Raw genomic sequence first — 21,595 nt, 5'->3', positions numbered from 1 at the left:
CTCAGAAATCCGCCTGCCTTTGCCTCCCAAGTACCGGGATTAAAGGCGTGCGCCACCACCACCCAGCTTGTGATTGGTTTCTTAAAGAAGTAAAAGTCTATAAAGGGAAGGACAGGATAGCAAAAGGAAGAGACTAAGAATGGGGCAGAGATAGGTGTGGTAACAAAACTTCCAAACCACACTGCAGAGATAGGACTTTGTGTTGTCTCTGTCCATCTGTAAGTTACTCAGCTCTCCATAACTCCAACAAAATCCCCCAAATTAACCACCTTCTAAATAAGAAATGTGTAAGTTGGCTCCTAGCTTCCTGGTTTTCAGTTCATGACCAATCAGCCCCTTGTTCTAGGTGCCTGGTGGTGCAGCGCGCATCGTGGTAGGAAGTGCACAGAGGACCAGGGCAAGCTTACTCTCCTCAGAGCTGGCAACGGAAAGGTCACCCACAGTCCCCTGTGATGACACACACATAGTAACTGGAAAATCTCCTGGTAGACTCCAACTCAGAGTCCCCACGTTGTCCTAACTCCACTAAATTAAACCAGTCCTTTTTTTTTTTGGATTTGGTTTTTTTGAGACAGGGTTTCTCTGTATAGCCCTGGCTGTCCTGGAACTCACTCTGTAGACCAGGCTGGCCTCGAACTCAGAAATCCGCCTGCCTCTGCCTCCCAGAGTGCTGGGATTACAGGCATGCGCCACCACACTGCCCGGCTATTTTATTTTATTTTTTATGTTTATGTATGTATGCTTTTTTTTAAAAAAAAAGATAGGATCTCATTATGTGGTCCAAGCTGGCCTCAAATCATGATATAGCCCAGGCTGTCCTCATAATCTATTCTTCTACCTCAGTCTTAGAGCGCTGGAATTAAGGGCAATCCGCACCATACTCTGCTGAGTACAAGCCTTGAACACAGACCTTGGGGGACATTCCAGATCCAAACTGTAGCCTGTTGTGATGTGTGGTGGATGACAGGCCAGGCAGCTTGGCTCCCTGACACTGATTGGAACTTAGATATCTCCGTCAGCCTCCCAGACAAGGAGCTACTGTGGGACCTACAGTGGAAAAGTTGCCAGTGCAGTTACACAGCCACCGTGCAGTGAGGCCAGAGTTTACCAGAGACGATCACCTCAGAACCACTGGTACCTCTCAGCGGCCTTCCCGTCCATGATCTCAGGCACGTGCGTGTCAGGCCCCAGACACGCTAGCTTGGACTTACAGCATCCCATCAGGGTGTTTGAATACTCACTGTTGCTGGTGAGAAAGTACAGGGTTGTGTGTTTACTTGTCCAAACCCCGAGGAGAGTTCTGTTTACACAGCCGAGTTCTTCCCACTCTGCCCCGTGATAACAGAATTTCTGAGAAAAGTAGTTACCATGGGGGGGGAAATCCAAAAGTTTGTATTGTGCACATGTGTAATTGAACTGTGGAAATGTTAGAACAGTTCTGCTTGTAGGGAGGACAAGGGCAGATGGTCCACAAACTAATTTGCAGCCCAAGCCCATTTTGGGGGGGGGGGAGTTTTAAATAGAGGCGCATCTGGCACTCGCTGTTGTAGCCCACTCTGGCCTTAAAGTCACAATCCTCCTGCCTCTGTTTCCTAAATGGTAAGACTATAAATAAGTCTGTGTTACCACGCCTGGCTTCTCTGTGGCTTTTCTTTACATTCATATTTTGCCTTTGTTTTTTATTTGTTTGTTTGTTTTTTAATTTATTCTTCTTATTCAGTACATCCCTACCACAGTTTCCCCGCCCAGTCCATGTTGTCCCCCTGGCCCCCAGCCCAGATCTACTTCTCATTTCCCTTCAGAAAAGTGCAGGCCTCCCAGAGACATCAACCAAGCACAGAGTAAAAAAATACCATAAGCGTAGACACAAACCCTCGTATCAAGGCTTGGCAAGGCAGCCCAGGAGGAGGAAGAGTCCCTAGAGCAGGGGAAGAGTCAGAGACACACCCGTTCCCAGTTAGGATACCCACAGAAATACCAAGTTACAGCCATGACCTACGCAGAGGGCTAGTGCAGGCCCATGCGGGCTCTGTGATTGCTGCTTCAGCCTGTGCGAGCTCCTGTGAGCCCTGCTCACTCGGTTCTCTGGGCCGTGTTCTCCGCCGTGTTCTCCTGGCGTCCTTGACCTCTCTGGCTCCTACCGTTTCCCTGTCTATTTTCTGTGGGGTTTCCCTAGTCCCCAGGGGAGGGACCTGGTGAGGATCTCCAGTTTGGGCTCTCTTTCCACCTTGTGTGTGGCTGTGGGTCGCTGCACCCACTCCTGCCAGCGGAAGCCTCTCTGGTGACAACTGGGCTAGGCACCGTCTTAGTCAGGGTTTCTCTTCCTGCACAAACATCATGACCAAGAAGCAAGCTGGGGAGGAAAGGGCTTATTGAGCTTACACTTCCACATTGCAGTTCATCACCAAAAGAAGTCAGGACAGAAACTCAAGCAGGTCAGGAAGCAGGAGCTGATGCAGAGGCCATGGAGGGATGCTACTTACTGGCTTGCTCAGCTTGCTTTCTTATAGAACGCAGGACTACCAGCCCAGGGACGGCACCACACACAATAGGCCCTTTCAGACTTGATCAGTAATTGAGAAAATGCCCCACAGCTGGATCTCATGGAGGCATTTCCTCAAGGGAGGCTCCTTCCTCTGTGATAACTCCAGCCTGTGTCAAGGTGACATAAAACCAGCCAGTACAGCAACCGACCACGTTCATATCTTTTAAAAATTAATATATAGTAATTATACAAAATAGTGCGTTTCATTAACAAGCAATAAGAATTATATGAGAAGCACTGTCAGAGAGATGACTCAATGGTAAAGAGCCCCTGCTGCTCTTCCAGAGGACCCAGACTTGATTCACAGAACCTACATGGCGGCCAACAGCTGGCTGTAACTCTGGTCCTAGGGGCGTGGTACTCTCTTTTGTTCTCCTTGGGCACACAGGCACACACATGGTTCACAAGTATACATGCAGGCAAGACGCACAGAACAAAGAAATAAAACCTTATTTCAAAAAAAAAAAAAAAACTATGAGAGAGCAGGCATGGTGGCCCACACCTCTGGAGGCAGAGGCAGGTGGATCTCTCTGAGTTCAAGGCCATCCTGATCTACACAGTAAGTTCCAGACCAGCCAGGACTATTCAGAGAGGCCTGTTTTTTTAGAAAAAGAAACAAAGAGACAAAGAATTATGGGGAGATTTAGAGACTAGAGATTTAATGGACAAATGAACAACAGTGTGTATAAAAGTAACAACGGCTTACACAAAGGTCCTGAGGCTTGTTTCTTAAATGATGAAAATGTCCCTCAAACGAAGTTACTGGGACCAATTTTTTACCTTTAAATGATTCCAGTTTTTTATATTTATTTATTTGTCTTTTGGTTTTTTTTTTTTTTTTTTTTTGAAACAGGGTTTCCCTGTATAGCCCTGACTGTCCTGGAACTCAGTCTGTAGCCCAGGTTGGCCCGGAACTCAGAGACCTGCCTGCCTCTTTCTCCTGTGCTGAGACCAGGCATGCACCATCACCGCCCGGCTTTTCTGCTCCATCTTTAAACGCTTATGGTAGGTTTATCTTTAACATTAAAATTGTTCTGTTTTAGATTAAGCTGAGTGAAGTTGTTGGCTCAGGAAAAGATGGCAGAATACTTAAGGAAGATATTCTCAGCTTTTTGGAAAAGCAGACAGGAGCCATACTGCCTCCCTCACCAAAATCTGAAATCACACCACCACCCCCACAGCCCAAAGACAGGACCTTCCCCACGCCGATATCAAAGCCTCCAGTGTTCACGGGCAAAGACCGAACAGAGCCTGTGACAGGTAATGGTCATCGCAGTCATATGAAGCAGTGGTCTATGTCAGGGAATTACCTCAGGAGATGCGTGTTCACTGTATGATGTTTGCGATTGTCTTTTGAGCCTGGGTCTCACTGTGTAGCCCTAGAACTTGATATGTAGACCAGGCTGGCTTCATACTCACAGATATCCTCCTGCCTCTGCCTCCCCAATGCTGGGATTAAAGGTGTGGACTACCACACCTGACTTTCAGTTCTTACCAACAGAAAATTTCAAATCATCATGAAATTATAATAATGCAATAATACAGTTTTTCAATTTTGTATTAAAATATTATTATCAGAATTATATAAAATGATTGAGTTTCTTCTTCTAGGCTTCCAAAAAGCAATGGTCAAGACCATGTCCGCAGCCCTGAAGATTCCGCACTTTGGGTATTGTGATGAGGTTGACCTTACTGAGCTGGTTAAGCTTCGAGAAGAACTGAAGCCTGTTGCCTTGGCTCGGGGAATCAAACTCTCCTTCATGCCCTTCTTCTTAAAGGTGAGCCTCACTTATTCCAACCAAGGCCCCAGAGGGGCGGGGCGACTGTGTTTTGTAAAGATGTGGCAGGTTCGAAGGTTTGCATTAAGATGCCATATCACCAGACTTGGAAAAAAAAGTCCAAACCCACCATCTCTTTGTTTCGTAGGAATTATACAATTGAAATCTGTATTGTATTTTTGTCGGTTTACCTCTTTTTATTTTAAGATTTATTTTAAGTTACATTTACCTATTTATTTAGTGTGTGTGTATGTGTGTGTGTGTGTGTGTGTAAGTGTGTAAGTGTGTGTGTGAGTGTAAGTGCCCACAGAGGCTAAAGCAGGATGTCAGTCAGCTCTCCTGGAGCCAGAGTTAACAGGCAGTTGTGAGTCTCTCAGCTTGGGTCCTCTGGGGAGCAGCACAGGCTCCTGAGCCCAGAGCCGTCTCCTCACTTGAAGCTGGGAAGAGAACTGAGCTGGCAGTTGAGGAAAGCCTGAGAGGGGAAGAGGAGAGTTCTGGTTGAGCTGAGAGGAAGCATGAAGCGGCTGCACATCGCAGGGGGCTATTTATTTCCATGTCTTCAGCGCATTCGTGAGGAGGCCTCTGAGCGTGTTTCCGGCGCTGGGTCCTGGGGCCATTCCTAGAGTGAAGCTCTCATGGACGAGCACTGCGACACAGCTGCTGCGTGTCAGGCTTGGGCAGGCATGCTCCAGACAGTCATCCCCTAAACCTCAGAGTACGCCAGACATGGAGATACTACATTCTCCACGTCCCTCTGAAGTAAATTAGGCCTCAGAGAGGTTGACCGTCTTCTCACGGACGCTAACAACTGGGGAAGCCACATTCTACTCTGCTCTCCTCCTGCTCTGGCCTCTCCTCATTTGACACACCTCCTCCCGCCCTTTCTTCACAGTCTACCAGGACAATTCATCTTCCACTCAGATTGAATCATTTCCCAATTCTTTTCACCAGTTTCCCTTCAGTGCCTTTAGAATGGTTTCCCAAGTCCTTAGTGTGGCATACAAGTCTCTGCTAGCTACCCTCCAGTCTCCTCAAAACCACGCTCTGTTTTAACCACATTGAGCCATACACATGGTTACTGGAATGCCTGAAATATCCACCAGGTCTCTGTCTCTGTCTCTGTCTCTCTCTCTGTCTCTGTCTCTCTTTCCCTCTTTCTCTCTGTCTCTCTCTCTTTCTCTCTCTCTCCCCCTCTCCTCTTCCCTCCCTCTCTCCCTCCCTCTCTCTGTCTCTGTCTCCTCTCCCTATTTTATTTGTTTGTTGTTTTTGCAACAGAGTTTCACTAGATAGCCCAGATTGGCCCTGAAATCATGGTCCTGCCCTAGCCTTCCAAGTGCTGAGATTACAGGCATGAGCCATCTCTCCTGGTCTCCTCTTTCAAATATCTGTGCATCTTAAATATGGAATCAGTTCAGATATAGACTCCAGAAACCTTCTGTGGCCCCACTGTCAGCACACACTGTCATTTTAGTGTGCCACCATCATTAGCCTGGTTCCCTTCTCCAGATAGTGAGCCCCTGAAACTCAAAGCCTTCTCCTTTAGCGTCTGCCCTACAAATGGATGGTCTCTAAGAATGGGAGGTTGGGAGTGTCTCCAAATAAAAGGGGAGCATCTGGGTTCTGTTAAGGGGTAGAGAGTCACCTATAGAGGTGCCACTCAAAGTTGTGTGAATGAGAGGGCAGCTCAGGGCTTTATAGCAATAGGTAGAACCTGAATTAGCAAGGATGATGGTGATAGCAGGAGCTCCTTAGAAGACGAAGAATTGGTTTCCGTTACTGTATAGCAAATCAACTACCCCCAAACTTAATGGAGTAAAACATCGGTTGTCTATGGATTCTCATGAGGTAAACTGAGTATGAGTCTGCTGACCTTGGCAGAAATCTCTCCCTCCTACAGAAACATGCAAGTTGGCCAGAGGTTGCCTGCTGTAGGAAGGCCCAGCAGGGATGGTCCCGTCTCTTCTGTGTCGTCTCCCTTCTCCTCAGCGTGCTCCCCTGTCCCAGCCCTGAGCAGGTGAAGAGAGATGGCGGAAATGCTCAGGCTCTTTTGTTCCCAGGGTCTGCTTCATTGAGCTTGTTCTGGTCCCACTGGCCATGACTAAGCTGGAAGCGTTAAAGCTCACTACCAAAGGGCACAGATGCAGGGTGTCATGACAAGCTGGGGCCATTACTTCAGCCTCCACACTCAGAGACAAGGAACTGCTTTAATCAGAAAGGAAGCAGTGTGTTTCATATTAGCGCAGTGACTACAGGGGGTGCAGGGGGGTTGAGTTTCCTAAGGCACTGTGGAGGTCAAGGCTGGTAGCTGAGGAGGTGCAGGACTTGATAGGAATTAGAGACCCTGAGTAGTCTGGTAAGAGGCAGCCTGCAGAGAGTAGATGATGAAGAAGTGGCTTACAGAAGGCTGAGGGAAGTTTTGCCCCACCCTTAACCCCTCGAGGAAAAGGGGGCTCATTATAGCCTGAAAGAGTGAACTGGACAAAGGGAAGAAGAGGAAATGTGTGGGGTGGACTGTGTGAGCAAGGCCCAGGGTTAGGGAGGACTGAGAGGAGGACTGGCAAGAGAGCACCTCCCTGTGTTCCTGACCCTCCCCATTCCGCCTCCCAGGGAAGACCTGGCCCCTTCCGAAGCCAGGATAGACCAGCTCTTAGACAACTGGGTCTCTTTCACCCCTGTGCTTCTTCATTCTTCTAGACAAATGAACAGTCTCTTGGTATTTTCAAAAATAAGTTTTGTGAATTTTATTTTAAATTTAAAAGTAAATTTTAAAACCTTTAAAAGATACTACAAAGTATGAAATGTGGGGGTGGGGGCGTGACCCAATCCCTGGATATATATCTTTTATTTCCATCTGCAAAAATATTATACTCAAAACCCCCATTTCTATTGGTGGTAGTATTTTTGACTGGCTTTAGGTGTGGAGTTTTGTTTGGTTGTTGCTGTTTGAAACAGGATCTCTCTATGGAGTTCCTGGCTGTCCTGAACTTCCTCATGTAGAACAGTCTGTCTTGGTCACTGCTCTATTGCTGTGAAGAGACACCATAACCACAGCCTGTTGTAACTAAACTAATCACTGTGAAAGTTCTCGATCTAAACCCTCTCTTTGTAAAAGGTTTGATTTGGGAGTGTGCGGTTAAGACCCCCAGCCAGACAAAGTAACATTTAATGCAACAAAAGTAAAGAACTCAACAGGATTAGATGGGCCTGGGAGAGAGAATTCTCTCCCAGAACAGCCTTAGGATCTTTATTGTTCCACAGTGTCATATATGTGTATGCAATAAATTTGTCTTTGGAATTTAATGGAAGGTATGGCCAATCAAGTGCGATATGTTAACCTTGTTAGATCGTTATGTGCAGCAAAGAATGTCATGAACAGTTAGGATCAGGGAGACATTTTGCAATCAGGGAAATCAGCATATGCACAGGAGAGAAGGATATGAAGACAAAGGAAGTTTAAAGAGCAGGGGAGGGAATGAAGGGGCAAGCAGGAATGTGTGCCCGCCTGCCCGGGCATCCGTGGAACACTGGCCTCTCATGGTCGCTTTGAAATCACTGCCCTGTGTTCCTTCTACACAGAGGTAGAGCCTACTAGCTTTTTGGTGTTTGAATTCAGAGCCTATTTTTGAACTATTGGCTTGCTTTTCATAAAAATCTAAATGTACATGTTAGTGAGGCAATCGCCTGGAACTGAGGCAGCTGCATGGTTATTTTGAAAATCCCCTTCCTGTGTGCAGGCAGCCTGCCCGTTTTATATTTGTTTCTCCATGGTTAGGAGCTTCACCTTTGTTAGAGGTCAGAGTTTCCGGAAGTGAGAACGCTGGGTGCCCATGGCCTTGAGTTAGAGCTCCCTTTCCCTCTGCTTGTCTATCTTCTGTTACCTCCACTCCACCGTGTCCGTGTTCATGACGAATTACCTTTCTCTTCGACAGGCTGCTTCTTTGGGACTACTACAGTTTCCTATCCTTAACGCCTCTGTGGATGAAAACTGCCAGAACATCACCTACAAGGTTGGCTATGCATCTTGAAACTCCCTGATTTAACAGAAGATAGGATACTCAAAGGATGTAGCTTTTTCAGGCAGGAAAGAAAGGCACAGCATAAGCCGTTAATTTAGGTTCAATCTATTGGCTTTGCTTTCGCTGTATAATAATGATTTTGATCAGGTATGCAGCCTTCCCTTTTAAAGTCTTGTTGATTTCCCATTTAAAATAGCGGCACTACCCTGGTAGTAGCGCACGCCTTTAATCCCAGCACTCGGGAGGCAGAGGCAGGTGGAGCTTTGTGAGTTCCAGGATAGCCTGATCTACAGAGAGAGTTAGTTCCAGGATAGCCAGGACTACACTGAGAAACATTGCCTTGAAAAACCAAAATAATAAACAAACAAATAAATAAGTGGAACTACATAAAGCAGTGAAGAGTTATCCACGCTACTCAACATCCCAAAAGAATCACCTCTCAAGATTAAATTTCTGGACTTTTAGGAGAGAGAGCAATCTTTGAAAAGTATGTGTAGGATGTGTAGCATGTATGTGTAGCATGTATGTTTGTGTGTGGGTATGTGCCCATGAGTGCGGGTGCCTTGGAGGCCTCGGCTCACCCGGATGATAGACTGTCCTGAGCCTCCTGATGTCGGGGCTGGGAAGTTAATTTGAGTCTTCTGGAAGAACAGCAAGTGCTCTTAACCACTAAGCCATCTCTCCAGCCCCAAAGAGAGTAATTCATAATAATATTTTTAAAAAAATTAATTCATTTGGATCCAGGTTAAGCGAGGTCTTCAGTTTGGAGTGAAATTTTCTTAAGACAAAATTCTTGCATGATAATTCCTATATTCACTCTGCATAGCAGTCCTCAGCTGTGGTCAGTTAGGGGGATCCGAGCAGGTAACTCAGTGGGAGTGCTGACGCAGCACCACCAAAGCACAGAGACAACAGGGGGATCCGAGCAGGTAACTCAGTGGGAGTGCTGACGCAGCACCACCAAAGCACAGAGACAACAGGGGCACTCGGTAGTGTAGGGATGGAGTCAAAGCCATTGCTGTGCCTAATAGAGTGGGCTGTCTATTTTCATCTCAGTCCTTCCTAATTAAATGTAGCTTCATTTAAAATGTAGAAAAAATGCTTGCCCTCAGTCCTGTGGCCTCGGATAATTTCCTGTTCATAATGAAAGTCTTCCACAAATTCATATAAGTAATACAAATTTTTCTTTAATTTGCTTTTCTCTTTTTCATTTCAATATTGTGGATATCATAAGTCAGTAGATATGATAATGGTCATTTATTTAGTCAGTGACCTACTGGCAAATATTTTGATTGTTATGGGACCACGTGATTGCTGTCGGCTGATTAATTCCTTCGTTCTTTTGCATTTATTTCCATAGCACTGCTTTTATAAATACTAAACATGTCTTCTAAAACTATCTCTTAAGCTTGGCTAAGTTCTTAGTTTAATTTACATTTATTTTATTGTGGGGAGGACCCCCGTGCCACAGCACATGTGTGGAAGTCAGGCATGTGTGGAAGCAGGGGAGTCCGTGCTCTCTTCTTCCCCCACCACAGATTCCAGGGTTTGCGCTCAGCTGGGCAGCCAGCGCCTGTCCCCACTGCTCTCTCGTCCCCCGAACCCTCCCTTCCAAGTTACTTCCATTCTAGTGTAAAGAGTGATTTTGTTTTTTGGCCTTTTGGCTTTTTAGATCTGACCTTGCCGTGTGGCACAAGCAGGCTTCAGACCATCCTCCTCCTCGGCCTCCTGAGAATTCGGGTTACAGCACACCCTGCACTAGCTTGGCTTGGCGACGTAGTTCCGTATCTTTGTTTTAGAAGGCAGCAGAGTTTACCTTTCCTTCGCTGTAACTTTATGTATCACAAGTTCCACTGGGTTAATTTTTACTTCCCAGGCATCTCACAACATTGGGATAGCAATGGATACTGAGCTGGGGTTAATCGTCCCCAATGTGAAGAACGTTCAGGTACGCTCTGTATTTGAGATCGCCATGGAACTGAACCGCCTCCAGAAACTGGGCTCTTCCGGTCAGCTCAGTACCACAGACCTTACAGGAGGGACATTTACTCTTTCCAACATTGGATCAGTAAGTCATGCTGTTCAAAATTATAAGTGTAACTTGAATGTCTGATCACATGTTCCAGTACAATACAACTTGTAATCTATCAGGCATTCCCCGAAAGCTAAATTTTCCCATTCTTCTCAGATTGGTGGAACCTATGCCAAGCCGGTGATATTGCCACCTGAAGTAGCCATCGGTGCCCTGGGAGCGATTCAGGTATGTGTTGTGAGGAGCTGCGGGGCAATTTCAGTGAGCAGGAAGACTGAACTGGAAGACTCAGTCTGTGTTGAAGGTTACCTCCCACTTGTGGTTTGCATTTGTGAAGGTTAGCTCAGTACTCCCTTTCCTTCCTTCTCTTGACCTAGATCAGAGGTCACTGCAGTCCCAGCTGGCTCAGATTCTGGGTCGTCCTGCCCTGCTATTCACCTGCTTGGATTCCAGGTGTCTGCCACCATGCCTGACAAAATGCTAATCTCTTGGTCTTGAAGGCACTTGTATTTTGAACAATAATCTAGGTGACTTAAAGAAAAATGATCTGTGGCCATGCTTTAGAACTCTTAGAATAGAGGTACAGGGTTATGACACTGTGTGTGTGTGTGTGTGTGTGTGTGTGTGTGTGTGTGTGTGTGTGTTGATGCTCCACACACAAACCACGGCACTTGTGTAGAGGTGAGGTCAGTGGACAATTAAGGAATCAGTCCTTCTACCATGTGGGTTCTAAGGTTCAAACTCAGGTAATGAGGTTTGGCAGCAAGCACCTTTATCTGAGCCATCTTGCCAGGCCTGTCTATTAAATCTAATAAGTTAGAACTTACATTTTGCATATTTCTTATTTATTAATAGCCAAGGGTTTTTGCGCTCTCTCGCTCTCTCTCTCCCCCCCTCCCTCTCTCTCTTTCTCTCTCTCTTTGTGCATGTCACAGAGAGACACATGCTCACAGGCTGAAGTGTGTGGGTGTTCCTCTCTGTCACTCTGCACCTGTGACCCATTCCTTTGACCCATGATCTCTTGCTGAACCTGGAGCTTGGGATTTCTGGTTAGGCTGACAGCCAGCGGGCCTGGGCCACCCTTCTGTCCCCACCTGTCCTGTGCTGGGGTTACAGGTGTGCATAAGCTCACACCCAGGTTACTGCCCAGGTGCTGGGATCTGAGTACTAGTCCTCATACTGGCTCTGCAACTGTTCTCAGTGCTGAGCTGAACCATTTCTGTGGCCCCAATAGCTGATTTTTAATGTACATTTTGCTTTTTTTGTTTTGTTTTGTTTTGTTTTGTTTGTTTTTCAAGGCAGGGTTTCTTTGTATAGCCTTGGCTGTCCTGGAACTCACTTTGTAGACCAGGCTGGCCTCGAACTCAGAAATCCACCTGCCTCTGCCTCCTAGAGTGCTGGGATTAAAGGCTTGCTCCACCACCGCCCAGCTACATTTTGCTTTTTTATTGTTTGCTTCTAGATACCACAGATGGAATTTGTACATGCTGGTCAAAAACTCTGTCAATGTGCTACTCCCAAAGCCCTCGTGTGTGTTTTTCAGAATAGCCCATCATGGCTTGGGATTTTCATTTTTAAGTTGGAGAAACCCAGCCTCTCATTGCTCTGGCAGTGACCGCATCTCCAGCCTGTCCCCCCACCATAGTAATCAGACAGGCTTTCTGATCCTCTAGCACTCCCACCATGCCCCAGCTCCTGGTCAAATGTCCTTTGCTGCCTTCCGTGAGGAGTCCAAGTATTTTCCTTGTCTTGGTTCTCTTTTCTCTAAGAGTATATAGCACTCTTAGAGAAAATAATAAAAAATGTTAACTATTTGAAATCTGGATGAAATTTAATGTAAATATTCTATGTGGGGCAGGAGATCCCTTGAAGAAATGAAAACTTAAGATGTGACCTCCCAAGGTTGGGTCACGGGAGGCAGCGGTTTACAGAAGCCCGGGTGCATGCCCACCCATTGGCAGGGAGGAGGTGTTTCTGAACCTTATACCACCGTTGCCCCATCTGCCTTCCACTATGACTGAGTGAAAGCTTACCCTGGTTTACCTCTTATTCTGCATTATTTCCAGGCTCTTCCCCGATTTGACCAGAAAGGAGAGGTTTATAAAGCACAGATAATGAATGTGAGCTGGTCAGCTGATCACAGGGTCATCGATGGCGCCACCATGTCACGCTTCTCTAATTTGTGGAAATCCTACTTAGAAAACCCAGCATTTATGCTGCTGGATCTGAAATAATGGCGAACAGGACATCTGTGAACTTTCCGCCTTTCCAAAGAGTATGTGAGGCCCAGCTGAGCCAGCCCGTACTCTGGTTACAGTTGCTTTAGAAATGGTTTGTGCTCCTTGTTTGGTCTCTAAAGCACAGTATTTATCACTGACGCATTAGGCTTTCTGCTGAAAAGGATTGTGGGTAATGGCTCTCCTGGAGTATCACATTGTGTAGGTCAGAGGGGGGCTTCCTATTACGGTGCTGAGATCTTTGTGTCAGTGAGTTGAAACAAGCCACAAAACAAAACTGATGTCACTAAATGTCACCAGTGTCACTGAACGGCAAGTAGCGGCGGCACATGCTGTACTTGCCCTCTTAATTTTTAATTTTTAACTGATTTTTTTAAATGAGACTTTTAAATTATACTTAGTCAGGGAAAGGAATTGATATACAAATATGTTTTCATTTCCCTACAATCAAGGTAACTTGTACAAAATAAGTGCAATTCTGTTTATCTCTTCAGCTTATGAGACATACACTCTTGCCTTATGTGTAAAATATCATCCATGAATGTCTTATAGCTATAAGTTAGCATTCTTGAAAGGGAGAAGCTATAAGTTGGTCTTAATTATAGTTTATAACCAAAAAGGCTGTTAAAAGTAAGTGTTTCAAGTGGAGAGATGTCTAGGGCTGTGGGAGTGCTTTGGCATCTTACTGGGAAATAGTTGACTTGCAAACTCACTTTGTAGTGTAAAGTACCACAAGTACAGCATCCCTGGCTTTCTTTCTTTTAACTTAGAAATTTATTGCCTTTTGATTTTGTTGATCTTTAGCTAAACATGAGAGAAGGACTTGGGATCTGTTCTGTTCTCCGTCCCTCAGTAGGCGCCTGAATAAGAAGAGCCAAAGGGGAAATTATGGGCATAAAATTAGTTTATACAGAAATGCTATCAATGGTCATCTAAAATCAGGTGGCATCAGGATGGATCTAATTCAAGGCTGAGAAAGCCTTTCTTCCCAGCACTTAAGAAACAAAGACAGGTAGAGCTCCCAGACAGCCATAGCTACATGGAGAGACCTGTTTTTAAAAAAAAAAAGAAAGAAAAAAGAATCAAATTGAGTATTTTGAAATCTAGGTTTGGGTTTGTTTTTCTTCTGTTATATCATGACAAAATTGCTTAGTTAAATGAAGGTTTTGTGGCAGGAGAAAAAAGGGTCATTTTAATGCCTACTTGATTTTTTTCCAAAAATGGAACTACATTATAAATGTAGTAAATGCTGTTTGGTTGGAAATTCATATCATGAAACGCATTATTTTCACCTAAAGAAAATTAACAAAAGAAAACCAATTCAGAACAGGCATTGTGTCCACAGGCCTGTAATCCTCACACGTGGGGGGCAGGGAGCTCCACGGCATGAGGCCACGTGAGGTCACATGGTGAGACTTGGAAGGAGGAAACCTACAGGTCACATGGAGAGTAACACACTGTTATCTGTAATGTAAACATTGTTAACATTCTGACACATGTATCTGTATACATAGATAGGTATTCTTTTATAAAAATGAAATAATGTATCTACTATTTTATAATTTGATTTTTTAAAAATTTATCCTTATATTGTGGATACCTTTATATGTCAATAAACAGTTCCACATTACCATACTTTGTCTGCCTTCATAGTAGTTCACGGTGTATATATCTTTTACTATTTAGTGTGTGTGTGTGAGAGGGGGGCATGTATGCCACGGTGAGTATATGAAGGTCAGAGGGCAGCCCATAGGCCTGGCTTCCTCTTCCACAGCAACCTCTACCTGCTGAGCCATCTCTCTGGCCTGCCTAGTCAGTGCCTGCTGTGGTTGTTGCATTTCAGTGCATCTCCCCAAAAGCATCTGCTGGTGTCAGCTTCAGCTGACCTATGCACATCTGTCTGGAACTCAGTGATATTAAAGCTCAGGCGGACACAGTGGAATGCTACAGACAGCTTGACCTTCAGAGCACTTTCACACGCTAATACAACGGAGACAGCAATGATCCAAGGGAGGTGTGAGTTCAAACACACGTAAATAAACACCAGTAAGCACACACAATAGTAACAGAGCGGCCCTTTTCTAAAACGTTCTCAGGACAGACCGATATAAACACAGTTGCCTGGCACATACTGTATATTATATCCGGGAAAGCACAAAAGCAAGGCAGAAAGCCGTATCCAGACTCGGGCACACTGAGGTTATGTCCTTATACTAGGTAGGGCTCTTTAGCTGTTTCGACATTCATCAAGAATAAACATGTCTTACAAATTAAATGCAAATGTATGTTGCAGGTGGCACAGACTTGGGTCCAAGAACCCAGGGAACAAAATTCACTTGAGGGTAAAAGGCTCTCTGCCACCGTTTGCTGTCTGTCATTCATCGGCCCTGTTGTGCGGTGTTGGTAATGTAATCCAGAGGCAAAGCGTTGAAAGGGAGGCCCTGGTGGGCTGGATACTTAAGTCTCCAGGCGCCACCTTTGTGAGTGGATTAGCACAAGGTGTAGGACTTGAAGCTGTGAGTCTGTCTCTTGCTTCCTCTCCCGTGATGTCTTCCACCATGCTGTGATGCAGCAGGAAGGCCCCGCACCAGATGTGGCCACTAGCACTGGAACTTCCTGGACTACAGAGTAAATCTCCGTTCTTTAAAAGTTACCCAGTCATTGTGCTGGAGAGATGGCTCAGCAGTTAAAAGCACTGACTGGCTGGGCGGTGGTGGCGCACGCTTGTAATCCCAGCACTCTGGGAGGCAGAGGCAGGCGGATTTCTGAGTTCGAGGCCAGCCTGGTCTACAGAGTGAGTTCCAGGACAGCCAGGGCTACACAGAGAAACCCTGTCTCAAAAAAACCAAATCCAAAAAAAAAAAAAAAGCACTGACTGTTCTTCTGAAGGTCCTGAGTTCAAATCACACCCAGCAACCACAAGGTGGCTCACAACCATCTATAATGGAATCTGATGCCCTCTTCTGGCGTGTCTGAAGACAGCTACAGTGTATTTAGATTAAAACTTAGATTAAATAAATAAATCTTAAAAAAAAAAAAAGTTACCCAGTCTCACCTATTTTGTTATAGCAACCCAAAACAGAAGGCGAGGAGGGTTTTGTTCCTTTCCTACACATGCTTTTGGAAAAACTAGCATTGGGTCATTTCCTTAACTCTAATCCTTCTTGACAAACCTTCAGACCCCATATCAGGACCTGCTCTACCCCAAGGCTAGAAAAATCCTTCAGTCAAATTCTTGGCAGATCTTTTCCCATGTGTACTACTTTGTGGAATCCTGGCCAATAAGTAACATAAAATAAAAATGGAGACAGTCCAAAGAAAACCACAAAAGCCAGCTGAAGCGTGGCATGAGCACATAGCTCTGGTATGAAGAGATTTTATGGAGTGCCATGTGGACCATCGTAACTCAAAGCGAGGGCAACAGCTGTCGCTGGGGGTGGGAAGAGGAGCACGAGCACAGCAACTAAAGAGGAAATTATCAGGAATAAAAAGAAGAAATAGCAGGTTATACACGGGGGAGGTGGGGAGCTGGGCAAAGGAGGGAGGGGGTCACCCGTATTGGGTGGGTTGCGGCAGTGTCCTTCCAACAGGAAGAATTAATTAATTAATTAATCAATCCTGGGCGGCCTCCATCATCCGCCCCCTCAAGCGAGTACTGTTGTTATACCAGGCTGCAAACTGTTTAACTTGAAGTCTGCCTTGGGACACTTCCACAATAGCTCTCAAAATATGGTGAGTCCAGAAAGACCAAGATTATAAAAAAGGAATTGCAGGAATGTAATCGAATGAAAGGTGTCTGCGGGGCAGCGTGCTCTCTTAACCGCTGAGCGGTCACTCTGGCTCTCAATAGCGTCATTTAAAAAAACCCTGACTGTATCATTTCTCATACGGTTTGGGTATATTACAAATGATCATAAAAAAGCCAGGCCTGGGGGCTGGCACCCACGGTCCTAGCTGCGTAGAGGGAAGATGGAGGGAGGTGAATCCTTTGAAACCTGGAACTTCAGACTAACCAAAGCAATGTAGGGTAGACCCTCACCTGAAAAATAAGACACGATGAAATAAAATAAAATAAAACAAAATAAAATAAAATAAAATAAAATAAGCTAGGGTCTAGAGAGATGGCTCAGCTGCTAAGAATATCTGCTACTCGCCGGATGGTGGTGGTGCACACCTGTAATCCCAGCACTTGGGAGGCAGAGGCAGGCGGATTTCTGAGTTCAAGGCCAGGCTAGTCTACAGAGTGAGTTCCAGGATAGCCAGGGCTACACAGAGAAACCCTGTCTCGAAAAACCAAAACAAACAAACAAACAAACAAACAAAATATCTGCTGCTCTGGCAATGGAACCAGGTTCCTTCCCCGCCACGAGGTGGCTCACATCCTCCTGAAACTCCAATTCCAGGACGTCAGCTACCATCTTCTGACTCCTGTGGGCACTGCAGACATACCTGCAGGTGACACACTCATACACATGAAATAAATAAATCTTTAAAGAGAAAACTGAAAAGACGAGTGAAATGTGTCTCATCTTCAGCCTAATGTTATTTTTAGAGCACAACAAGATAAACTTTAAGGTTGTGATGATGAATATAAAAATAAAACTCTTATTAGATAGGAGAGTTCTCCATAGTGTGTTTGGAAATGTGAAAAAAAATATGGTAGTTGTTTTTTGAAACTGATCATAAAATTTTCTCAAAAGTTGGGCTAATATCAGAAAGTAGGGTTGCATAATTCACACTGATTTTGGGGGGGGGGGGAAAGGTTAATTATTTCCACAAAACTGAAAGTGGTCCACCAATATGAAGCAGAATGAACACCTTTTTAATTTGTTGTGCACTTGATACCTCATTCAACATATGGAAAAGGGCCGGGATCTAGCTCAGCTGATGGTGTGCTTGCCTAGTGAATCACCATGTAAACCCAGGATGGGGGCACATGCCTGTAATCCTGGCACCACAGCTGATACAGGAGGATCAGGAGGATGTTGGAAGGTAAGTTGAGGACAATATGGAAACACCTGGCATTCTCTGGTAGGAAGCATACATTCATATAGCTTTTGGAAAACAATCTGGGTAGTATAAACATCTCAGTGTCTTTGTCTCTGTCTCTAGGGTCTCGTGTAGACTAGGTTGGTCTCTATGGAGGAAACTCAGTGAAAACCATTATTTTTGTAAAAGTGATATATGCTAACAGCATGTGATAATATATAGTTCTATAGAGCTGTGGATGCAGCTCAGTGGTAGAGCATATGCCAAGATCCTGTATTCTAGCACAAGCACTAAAGCATTGTGTGTGTGTGCTAGCATGTGTGTGTATGTGTGTATATGTGTGTGCGCGCATGCGCGCAGACATAACATAAAAATGAGATTTGTTACCTTTTCATTTCTGTCTGTGTACAGTCGTGTACAAATTTTAAAAACTAAGTTTACAGTTCTTTTTTTTTTTTTTTTTTTTTTGGCGGGAGGGAGTTCAAGACATGGTTTCTCTGTATATCCTTGGCTGTCCTAGAACTAGCTCTGTAGACCAGGCTGGCCTCAAACTCACAGAGGTCTGCCTGTGCCTGCTTTCCTGGATTTTGCTGATTTTGCTGGGATTAAAATTGTGTTCCATTACTACCTGACTGAATATATAATTCTTAAGAACATGGAATTAGCCAGGCAGCGGTGGTGGCGCATGCCTGTAATCCCAGTACTTGGGAGGCAGAGGCAGGTGGATCTCTGAGTTCGAGGCCAGCCTGGTCTACAGAGTGAGTTCCAGGACAGCCAGGGCTACACAGAGAAACCCTGTCTCAAAAAACCAAAAAAAAAAAAAAAAAAAAAAAAAAAAAAAAAAAAAAAAAAAAAAGAACACGGAATTAAGTCCTGTCTATGGCATCTGAGAGATAAACACTGAAAGTTGATTAAGTATGAAGCCCCCAGGCTTGGGAGTGGACCTGACAGCCAGGGGCTGACAGGACTTGACTCAATCATAAGCACTGCTCTCTCGGAAACTGAAGCTTAAATTGGAATTCCTCACCTCACCTTCCTGGTTCATTCATCTGAAGCCCTGGGGCTTTCAGTTCAAAGTAGGGGCTTTGTCCAGTTGCGCATGGATTTTGAAGTTGCTTTGCTTCCAATAGAACCACTGCGTTCTGTTAAGTACGTAAGATCTGTACGACACAAAAAGTGGATGGACTTTCAAAAAGAATCCTTTTCTGGCACTTGGAAATAGTTCTCGCTCCATGGCGCTGGAAAGATGGTGCAGCACTCAAGAGCACTTGCTCCTGCAGAAGACCCAGGTTCATTTCCCAGCATCCATCTGATAGCACACAACTATCCATAACTCCAGTTCCAGGGGATCCAACATGTTCTTCTGGCTTGTAGGGCACTGCATGCATGTGGTACACAGCCAAACATGCCCATAAACACAGGGTAATAAAATTAAATTTAAAAGGAAATGGTTCTCCCAGAAAGTTTCCTGGTGTTTGAAGGAACACACATACATTATCAGTTGAACCTTTGCACAGAAGCCCCACGTGATCCTTGCTATTCTCAGCCTTGTCCGTGAGCTAAAATTAGAACTAGGCACACATTACTTTTCACTTGGTCACAGCCTGACAGAGTTTTAGTCATTTGGAGCCACACCGGGGAGGAAAAAAATTACCTTGTGATCCAATTCTGAGCTGAAAATCGGGGCGCTCTGGCCCCACGTTGGCTGCAGCAACCCCTGCCCCCCCCCATGGTAAGTGCTTTTCTGAAACAATTTTCCTCCGTTCCCTCTGCATAAAGAAATTGCATATTTTCCAACTGAACACAGATCTAACTTCTGAGCCTTTTAAGGGGGCTGTAGTCACTCACATGGTCTTCATCCTCTGGGACACAGGCTTCCCTGCAAGTTAGAATTTAAGATTGTGTTTCTTTGGCTGTTTAACTTTGGGAAGCAGCTGCCCTACTGACTTATTGTCAGGCACGCTTGCTTCGCTGCTGGGCCGGGTGACTTTCTTTAACTAAGAAGTTAGACGCAGAAATGCCTTGTTACAAACTTGGTCTTTTTCTGAAGCAGATCTGTCGTGTTAGGGAAACTAGTATTAGAGACGACCAATATTTAATGTCGAGCAATGAAATAAGTTAACAAATGAGAGTTTATATAAAAATAATGCAATGTGGAGATAGCTTGAATTCATGAAATATTTCAATGTTATATTATTGACAGTATAGTACATACTTCAATTTTATCAACATCTGAATCAATCAATTATAGGTGACAGGCTCGGGCAGTTAGGTCCCCTGGGCATGTTCTTCAGCATCCCTCCCTCCTCCCTCCTCCCACCTCCTCTTCTCTTCTGTTATTCAGTCATGTCTTTTCTGACTTCCTCCCTTTTCTTCTTTTCTTCTCTTATCCTTCCTTCCTTCCTTCCTTCCTTCCTTCCTTCCTTCCTTCCTTCCTTCCTTCCTATCTTGGTAAGGTGCTGTGATGTAGCCTAAGCTACTCTCAAACCGACCCTCCTCCTGCCTCCGCCCATCAACAGACATGTACTATTATGCCTGATCCCGTGGATTCTTGAGTGCAGACAGATCTCACCGTCGGCTCTTGTCTGTGGGCTCCATGCACTCTGCTCACATCCCTCTCCGAGTAATATTCTGAGTACTGCTGAAGACAACGCAGCCCTAAGTTTTCTTCTGACAGCTCTTTTCTGTTTCTTTTTGTGGCTATCTCCATGAGCCTCGAATAATTTTAATTTTAAATCTACAATTTAGACATGATTAGCCAAACATCCTGGGCTTGCCAAATGAAGTTATCCATGGAAAAGCAAAATTCCACGATGCATTCACTTTATCATTATCATTATCATCATCATCATCATCATCATTATTATTATTATTATTATTAAACTATTTTGAAAGCTCATCATTGGGGGATACTTGCTCATAGTGAGCAGGAATATATAGAACTTGTATATCATCCATGCACTTTGAAAGTAGTTACGGCCAACATACAGTTCCACAGCACTAGGGGGAAATTCCTCTCAAACTGTCACCAATACTTGGTTGAGTTGAGTACTGTTGACCATTTTGATGGGATATATAGATAGTTTACTGGGGTTTAATCTACAGAATCTTAAGGCTAAGTACGAGCTATGATTTTGGGTTTTTTTTTTTTGTTGTTTTTTTTTTTGTTTTTTTTTTTTGTCATCTGGATTTCCTGGATTTTTCCCCACCTTACTGTTTTTACTTTATTGCTTTTTTCTTTCTTCTTATTAAATGTTAAATGTAAACACGGGTTTCACCACAACACTGTGATGCACATGTGTAGCGTGCTCTGGTCACAGCGCACTTCCTGGGCCTCTTCCTTCTACTTATTACGTGGTTTCTAAAGCATATGCATTTCTGTGGAATTGCATGCCACATACGTATTTCTGTGTGCATTCGGTGGAATTGTATACCACATGCGTGTGGATGCCTTTGGAGGTCAGGAGAGGGCATCAGGTCCCCGTGAACTGGAGTTACAGGCAGGGGGAGCCTCATGATATGTATGCTGAGAACCAAACTTCCGTCCTCAGCAGAGGAGAAGATGTTCTTAGTCATGGAGCCTTCTCTCTAGCCATCTTTTAAAAAAAAATAGGCTCAATTAACTTTCTTGTGTGAAAACCTTATGTTGTAGACAGAGCTGGGCCTGGGGCCTCTGCATGTTGTCACGCTTGGTGGCAAGCACCTTTATCCACTGAGTCATCTTCAGGGCCCCAGACTTACCTAATGTATCCGTTGTTTAATTATTTTCCCATAGCTGGATGCAAGTCAGGTTGTAGGTTTTCATTATCCTGAATGACACGGTAGCAAAGGAAGCAATTGGGCAGCAGCTGCTGTTCCAACCACCTGTGCTCCTTTAAGGATTAGTTTCCTCATATGAATATTAAAGGCAACAAAAATACTCATGTCATATTTTACATGGGCTGTGGGGGGTGCCCACCTTTAATCCTAGCACTGAGTGGCAGAAGCAGGTGGAGGTG

General features: G+C 44.8%; 1 protein-coding gene across 1 annotated transcript in view; it reads left to right on the top strand.

Annotated features, from left to right (window-relative positions):
* The window catches only part of Dbt (dihydrolipoamide branched chain transacylase E2), a 35,413-nt gene extending 21,177 nt beyond the window's left edge, over window positions 1-14,236 (top strand). Inside the window, exons 6-11 of the mRNA XM_052179375.1 lie at window positions 3,589-3,805; window positions 4,157-4,323; window positions 8,253-8,330; window positions 10,216-10,407; window positions 10,528-10,599; window positions 12,438-14,236. Of these exons, the coding sequence (XP_052035335.1) occupies window positions 3,589-3,805; window positions 4,157-4,323; window positions 8,253-8,330; window positions 10,216-10,407; window positions 10,528-10,599; window positions 12,438-12,605 (894 nt within the window). The 3' untranslated portion in view covers window positions 12,606-14,236. The remainder of the gene's footprint in view (window positions 1-3,588; window positions 3,806-4,156; window positions 4,324-8,252; window positions 8,331-10,215; window positions 10,408-10,527; window positions 10,600-12,437) is intronic.
* The last annotated feature ends 7,359 nt before the right edge of the window (window positions 14,237-21,595 follow it).

This window comes from Apodemus sylvaticus, chromosome 4, assembly GCF_947179515.1.
Source record: "Apodemus sylvaticus chromosome 4, mApoSyl1.1, whole genome shotgun sequence".
Classification (NCBI taxonomy): Eukaryota; Metazoa; Chordata; class Mammalia; order Rodentia; family Muridae; genus Apodemus; species Apodemus sylvaticus.
This window is presented reverse-complemented; position numbering and strand designations above follow the sequence as displayed.